Genomic DNA, 8,227 nt, shown 5'->3' on the forward strand with positions numbered 1-8,227 from the left:
GCCTTAAAAACAAGGCTACCCGTTCATATCTTCCTCCTTCAGTAGAAGTGAATGCGTACACAATGTGTTTTGTGCCATAGACCGTATTACCATCATTACATATGGTGTTTGTTTCATCACATTTTTACAAAACCAATGTAGAGAGGACAACTCATATAGGCAGTTAATGTACTTGTTTACTAATTAACTGGTACTGGGCTATTTATTATCTGTTCCTGTAAAGTAGGCCTACATACAATTGTGTATATACTTAGGCCTATACACAGATATTCAAAAAACAGACATTCAAAAAACGAAAAGCATTAGGCTACATTTTAATAGGACAAAAGGGGTGGGGTTTGTCAAAGACTACAGACCTGTCTTGCATGCTGGTACTGGTAGTGACAGTATATTCTGAACGAGGATGTTCATGTTGAACTAATTGCATCGCTTGGAGAACTACAATGGCCTACCACGTGGAGGATAATGTGGGACTCATGCCTAATGTTTACCGTTATGTCTCGCTTTGTAACTGCAAGTAGTCATGTCAGTATTAGGAGTTTATCTGTTGTTATTAGCGCTATTCTACAGGGATGGGATGAGATTCACCGCAAGCAGTTTGTCTGCCGCGGGCCAGATGGCACAGCGCGATGACGACGATATTGTAAACTTTATTGTTAAGGGCGCAGCAGACCAGCAAGTGGTTCAACAAATTCAGCATCAGGACCAGACAGCATCAGTCTACTTGTCAGGTATGTGTTCGCCAATCAGTTAATAGATGGAATTTGGCTCCTGGTTATGAATAAAGATCTTCAAAGTGTGTGGTGTTAAAATAATATTGTGTAAACTGTATAGATAGCCAACAAACTATCATTTTAATCTCATAAATTATCATTGTGTTTCATGATCATTTTACATCATTAGATATTTTAAATGTGCATAGTATGCCATACTTGCATGATAGGTCTACAGGTGAGGCAGCACAGGTTTGTTATATTTTTCCTTTTCCCTTCAGAGAACCGTTGAATGAGAGATTCAGTTTAAATTGCGGTAGAATTCCCACTAGGTGTTCTGTAAGCCAAAAATACCACAATGTAAGACATGCTGTGCTCTGCATACCCATCCATCTGCTGTTTGTTAGTCAGCAAGGAGAGTGAAGAATATTTAGCAGATAATGTCATTCAGAGTATGAATGAACTAGAACGAACAGCTCATTTCCAAAGCCAAACGTGTTTCATTTTGCTAGTCATGATATTGGTTTGGAGTTTGGACCACCATTACAGCATGATCCAAGGTCCTCAAAGCATCTACACAGCAGGCTGCCTACTCGTTTAAAACGCTGAATGAATGACAGGCTTGCATTCATATTTCTGTTCAGAGTCTTTATGATTTATTCATTGTGTAGGAGTTAATTAGCATAATGCTTATTCACATGCACTTCTAGCTCATTGTGTCCAATAAGGAACATTTATTCACAAAAAAAGAACAAAAGGCACCTTTTATCACTATACCAGATGTTCAGTAGCCTTGTCCCAGATCTCTTTGTGCTCTCTTGCCTATTCATATGGTCATTGTTATATATTGGGTGGGCAAGACAGCACAAAGAGGTCTAGGACCAGACTAATGGGATCAGGAATTTGATTTGATTTTTTTTTTTTTTTTTTTTTTGATTGTTTGTCCCACATTGAAGAAGCTAAGACAAGGACTTGGATCATTTTAATTAGTTGTTGAATTCCTCCTGGTGTGTCTCCTAACATGGTCACACTGTTTTATTGTCCTCTCTGCTGGACAACATGACACCCCCTACAAGGTCTTACCATAAACTAGCCTGGTCCCAGATATGTTTGCTATTGCCTTGCCAATGACCATAGGGGTTGGTAAGACGGCACAAACAGATATGGGACAAGGCTAACTGTAAGAATCGAAATTACCTAAATCTCAGCACCATTCCACTTTTTTATACATTTCAGTATGGTGTCTATAGGACAGCAATTCGACTTGGATTGTCCCGGTGATGTTGTGCAATTGTAGAGGGAATGGCTTAATCCCAACACAGCAGTGTCTGAACCGGAGCCATAGAGGATCAGTCTCCACAGGCCCATCTGCTCCTCCTATTTGTGTACACACACACACACACACACAAACACACACACTTTCCTGCATGATGTAGCCTAATTCCCACTGAAACCATGTTCTGCTTCCAAGTCTCAAAAGATATTCTACATATCATGTCATATGATTGACGTTACCAACTATAGCTGGCTTCTCAATCTCCATCTAATTTGAGGTTATAGCATGTGATTCCACCTATCTAGCCATCTCTATTGGAATGATGACCTCATAGGCCGGAAACCCCCATTCTGTCCAAACCCGTAAATCTCTCAGACGTGGTCCCCAATTCTCCAAACAAGTAGATTATAGTAATCTGGTATTATTCACCTCCACTGCAGATTAATCAGGCCCTTCTGTCATGTTGGCCCACTAAGACTGCATGGTCGAACATGAGTGTGAAGTGGCTGTAGGGCAGGCTTCTTCTCCTTCACATCTCTCCTTCATCTCTACTGATCTGAAAACTGCAGGATTGTTGAAAGTGATGTAATATAAGCCTACCCAGAGATTTATTGTCACCTGTCCACCTCTATAAAATCAGCCCAAAGACAGTATTTGATAGCCGGACAATATCTTTATTAGCCTGTTTGCTGATGTAGCACAATGTTATCTTTCAAACGTCTTTATATATTCTCAATAATTGGCCAAATTGAGTTTCTGCATCACGTAGGTCCCGTGGGACAATTGAATCGACATCCACAGGGAAATCCTCAAATGGTTTTGTTTAATGTTCCTTATAAGGCCTATTTTGCTTTAATCAGGACTATATCATTGCTAAAAAATATTGGCAATCAGTGTTGTCTACATTACAGTATCGAATTGTAAAAAGGAAAAACATTTGATCATTGAAATGAATTTATCCTTTGCTTTCTCCAGGCTCTGAATTCCCTCTGAAGGTCCAGGTCAATGACATGTCAACCCGCCACGTCCTGAGCCTAGCCACAGTGGAGGTGTATGTGAACTACACCAGAACCAACTCTGCTCTCACCACTGAGGACGGTAGAGTTTTTCTTCATGTGCCCTACCAACTGGGGTTACCCCTCACCATCGTGGCTAGCATGGATAGTTACCTGCTCACCCTGCTGCCCTGGAAAACCACCAGGATACCAAGTAAGTGTGTGTGGTGTGTGTGTGTATTCGTCGTGGAGGCTTGTCATTGCAGTAGCTGTTGAATTCTAATGTGAGAGCGCCGTCTAGTTTCTCAATATAACAACTACGTAGTGACTGTGTGGGGATCAAATCAAGCAAGTGCCTATGGAAAGTTTCACCATGCCTTTTCTCTTCTGGTTTATTGCAGTATTTTCAGCTGTGACCATGTCCCTGTTGTCCATACACCAAGGCAACATCTGGTGGTTTGACGATTCAGTTCTGATAACTGGCAAAACATCTGGTATCTATGTTGCGTCTTTATTGTCTGATTTACTTTCCTGTTATTATCCATTCTATGATGCTTTATTTACACTCTTAGAAAAAAAGGTGCTATTTAGAACCTAAACGGGTTCTTCGTCTGTCCCCATAGGAGAACCCTTTCAAATACTCTTTTGGGTTCCAGGTAGAACCCTTTTGGTTCTATGTAGAACTCTTATGAGTTCCATGTAGAACCTTTTATGGGGACAGTCAAAGAACCCTTTTGGAACCTTTTTTTCTAAGAGTGTACGGGTAGCTACTCTTTTTCATAGGTCCTAGTTCTTGAACATTAGCTAAACATTGCCTTGTTTTTGTAATTTATCTTCTTAATTACCATATGTCTTTTCATCTGTAGATGCCTTGTCTCAGCCCAGGGTCCAGTTCCCTAAGAGTCTCCTGAACCTGACAGACAGAAGAAGCCTCTCCTCTTTCAGAGCTTACATTACAACGCCTCAGCCTCCCACTGGGAAAGACCGCTACACCACTGGCCTTCTCATCAACCAGTCAGGTATGTGTGTTTGTGCAGCTTTTCCAAACCACATTCGGAGGGAGGTACAGAGCAAGAGACAACGGCCTACAAATTAGCAATACTGTAATGATAAGAACTTTTTCATCTATCTTTTGTATTTTAAAGGTCTTAAAGTAAGTGTTTTGTGTTTCAGGATACAGCAGCATTGAGTTGAGCCCCATAGCAGCTGTCAGTGCTCAACTCTTGTCCAATGGCAGAGAGATCCAGGTGACCGGGCCAGTACAGATCACTCTACCCCTGGGGGACAACTCTGGACTGCAGGCCTCTCATGCTGTGCCAGCCTGGTCCTTTGACCATACTACTGGTGGGTGTAGAGGTAGTTGGGGGAAATTCCCCTAGACAATGATCTAAGGTCAGTTTTACATGTTACCCTCTAATGGTTAAGGTTAGGATTTGGGGAAGGAAGGCTGACCCTAGATCAGTAGTTCATACATGTCTTCAACACATCATCAATATTATTCAGGTGCCTGGATGAACAGAGGACTGGGAATTATGAAGATGGAGGAGGGGAAGTTGTTTTGGACCTTTATGGCTCCTCATCTAGGCTACTGGATAGCAGCACCCATGCCTTCGATCAAGGGTATGATAGGTAGCAGTTTCCCAAATCAACAAAATATTTATGTGACCATTAAGAACTCCTTAAAACTTAAAACGCTCTCCAAACTTTTAACCAGACTCTTATGTGCTAATGTTAATATAGGTTACATGGGACATGCCACCCCTATGGACTTCATCTCCTACCATAGCTCCTTGATTGTGGCTGTGCTAGGAGGAACTCTTGTCTTCCTTGTTGGAGTTTTAGCAGTGATGCTCTGTTGTCGTAGGTAAGAGATGGATTCATTTTGTTGTTACCTCACTAATCTGTTATTGTTTAGACGTTAATGGGCCAGATTAACCAAGTGAATTGACAAATCTCCAGTGTCATCAAACTGTTAATTGATATTTTGATTCCCATTTGAATTTTTGTCAATATCTTTTAACGATGTCAACTAATGTTATGATCTGATATCAACTGATTATATATACCATAGTGATAGTGACCATTTGAATCTGATCCACCTTTCAATGGTGGTGTGTTTAGAAACATTTTGCATTTCCTAAGAGAGGTTTCTGTTTTGATCCACAAATGTTCTTCTAGTGAACCTAAGACAAAGAGGATCCACGCCACCAAAATGGCGTCGTTGAAGATGGACCAAACCACCACGACAAATGACAACCAACTCTGTGAAGTGTCCTCTCAAGACTCCACCCACTCTGAAGACATATCCCACCAATTATTAATGAGGGGCGATGGCAAATTGGTCGATTCAGCCACTTCCAAGTACAATGACGACTTCAACATTTACATTGAGGGTACAGATCTTATTGGTTCAGAGTCCTCCAGGCCTTTGCAGCAGGCCCTTCTTGTCAACAGCAGTGACATTCTGTGGACACGGGACATTTCTGAGGGGATAAAAATACCTCTCTCTCTCAATGAGATCTTGTTCCTCCAGGACAGACTGCTCCAATTCCACAACCAACCTGTGGCTATCCTCCATGCTCCGGGGCTTTGGAGCTCACCAGAGCAGCACTCTCCGGGATGCAGGTCTGCCACCCTGCCCCGAACAGGTGCGATGTACGACCTTGGGCAAGGACAAACTGTGGGCATGGACAACCTCACACAGACTTTACCTAAGGTCCCTCTGGCCACTCTGGAGCGCTCCCAGGGGCATGGCAGGGAGGGGCTTCACGGGGACACGTCCACCTTCAAGCCAGAGTCCTGGAGCCGCTACTACAGCAGCCTCCCAGAGTCCGTCTCAGTCCCCGGCATGCTGAGCGAGGCCAGAGTAAGAGGAGGCCACCGCCCTGGGGGTGAGCGTCCCTTTTTCAGCGAGCTCCAGGAAGCAGACCAGAATTCAGAGCAGACCCCCTCAGAGCTCACCTGGGCCAGGCCCTCTCCTCTCGCCCCGCGGGCATGGTTTGTATCCCTGGAGGGCAAACCGGCCGCAGAGATCTGCCGCAACTCTTCCTCCGCCACGGACTCCAAGAGAAAACGCAGGGCGGCAGGGGACAGCCGTGACACCAGTCTTGACTCTGGAGTGGATATGAGCGAGCCCAACAACCAGCCAACTGTTGGGAATAGGCAGACGACGCTGGATCGTAGTGGCACCTTTGTCAAGAGAGCCACGCTCCATATTAAGCCCCCCCTTCTCGTCTCCGGTGAGGAATTGAACAAAAAGTGCAGCGGGAAAGGCGCCATGGGGGGCCAGACCCTGATTGATGACGCCCCCCTGGGGACCGTCCTGGATGTAAGTGGATCTAGCGGAACTGCTACCAACGTCTCACAGGAGAGAGGGGAGGGGCGGAGTGCTTGCCCAGAGAGACAGTGAGTTCAGGGCTATACTCAATTGTGGAATGTTCAGATATAAATATATTATGTAGAATAAACATGTCCCTCTGACATGAACAATAAGTATTCATGTCAGTTCTATTCATGACATTTCTATCTGCAACGCGCCACAACGTTTGCCTACTGAGTGTGACCCTGGGCCACCTCACCCCCAGGAAACCATGATAAGGACAATGACAAGAACCTGGCATCACATGGAGGAAAAGCCACTCACAAAGCTGAACTAGGAGCATGAGCTGAAGTTGTGTAGGTGAATAGTCATAGACATAAAATTGCACTGACTGTGTCAAAACATGTTATGACAATGCCTAAAGGTGGTGTTGTACAATCTATTGTATTAATCTGTTGAATGCAAACACAGTGAAACTTAAATTAATCTTAGTTTCACTTCATGTGTTCCATTTCTTACTCATAACATAGAATGCATTCGTGTAGACTGCACCTTTACAAACACGCCATGCATGTCTTCACTTAAGTTTCATTGTGAATCAGCCTGTCTGTTATTGACTATACTCACATAAAGAAAGTCTGTTACATTCCTGGAAGTAAGCACATATTTGCCTCAGCAACATTTTAACTTGTCAGTACGGAAAGTTGTATGGTCTCCAGATTTACGTTTACTACCAGATTCTGCTCTGTTAGACATCCTGTCCTGTGGTAAATTATATCTTCCTGTCCTGTAGCCCTTGAACTGTATGTTGGGTGAGATGGCTGCTCCCGCTCTGTTGAAAACCAGCTGTTGTTCATCTAGTTTACGGGAATCTAGACTTCTCTCATTCCACCTCTGCCACTTAAATGTAACTGCTTGTACTTGCTGGTACTTCACCGCAGTCATGGTTTTATCAACTAAAGTCTATTGTTCTTGTCTTCCCTAGATTTTGTACAATTTATAATGGCATGAGTTGTTGTTTAAGTCAAGAGAATATTGAAAGAGTAATTACATTTTCAAATATACTTATGTGAGCCTGTTATGATGCATATGAGTTTGCTTGCAAATGACTCATCACTGGTTGGCACAGAGGCTTATTGTCACGACTTCTGCCGAAGTCAATGCCTCTCCTTGTTCGGGCGGTGCTCGGCGGTCGACATGCCAATGACCAAAAACACAACCTGTTCAATGTTAATTATGATTAGTGATAGTTTGTATTTAGGTATATACAGTATTAGGGGCACTTCTATGGAAACTTTGATCGCTTTTTCATTGTCTCTCGTCTTTGATTGCTTTTTAAAATAAAATAGCAGCATACATCAACATTTGTAGTGATAAAAACAATTTAGAAATACTTCATATGGTTATGATAAGAAAAAATACAACTCTTACAGTAAAGCTTTTAAATACGTGTTACTATACAGCAGGGGTGTCAAACTCATTCCACGGAGGGCCTAGTGTCTGCAGGTTTTTGTTTTTTCCTTTCAATAAAGCCCTAGACAACCAGGTGTGGGGAGTTCCTAACTAATTAGTGATGTTAATTCATCAATCAAGTATAAGGGAGGAGCGAAAACCCGCAGACACTCGGCCCCCCGTGGAATGAGTTTGACACCTGTGCTATACAGTACATAAATACATAAGGCATCAATTTAATGGTTGGGTTTGCTGGTACAATGTTTTTATTATATGTTGTAAGGTCATTATCTAACATGGCAAAAACGAATGTGTTTTGAAGCTTCATCCAGCCCAACGGTGTATGCGGATTGCAGCAGCAATGTTGATACCAGGAAACTGTGTTCCCATAGCGTGTTTTCATGTTAGTGACATTGGTGCACTATTTCTCAATTTATCACCTTTTCTCTTTTAGGACCATCACGGCCCAAGA

At 42.9% G+C, this 8,227-nt stretch overlaps 1 protein-coding gene across 4 annotated transcripts; it reads left to right on the top strand.

Moving 5' to 3' along the window:
- The first annotated feature begins 80 nt into the window (after nucleotides 1-80).
- Nucleotides 81-7,665, top strand: LOC129816146 (protein FAM171B-like). 4 transcript variants are annotated; one of them, XM_055870353.1, is made up of 8 exons: nucleotides 81-731; nucleotides 2,965-3,198; nucleotides 3,386-3,478; nucleotides 3,851-4,003; nucleotides 4,158-4,328; nucleotides 4,488-4,613; nucleotides 4,725-4,848; nucleotides 5,151-7,665. In XM_055870353.1, the coding sequence occupies exons 1-8, from the start codon at nucleotides 524-526 to the stop codon at nucleotides 6,391-6,393; spliced, it is 2,352 nt and encodes a 783-aa protein (XP_055726328.1). In that variant the 5' UTR covers nucleotides 81-523; the 3' UTR covers nucleotides 6,394-7,665. The 4 variants fall into 4 exon arrangements, with proteins under 4 accessions (XP_055726328.1, XP_055726330.1, XP_055726329.1 ...); XM_055870355.1 differs by having other exon boundaries at nucleotides 5,163-7,665; XM_055870354.1 differs by having other exon boundaries at nucleotides 4,488-4,604.
- Nucleotides 7,666-8,227: the final 562 nt, after the last annotated feature.

The sequence above is a fragment of the Salvelinus fontinalis genome, chromosome 19 (assembly GCF_029448725.1).
Source record: "Salvelinus fontinalis isolate EN_2023a chromosome 19, ASM2944872v1, whole genome shotgun sequence".
NCBI classification, from domain to species: domain Eukaryota; kingdom Metazoa; phylum Chordata; class Actinopteri; order Salmoniformes; family Salmonidae; genus Salvelinus; species Salvelinus fontinalis.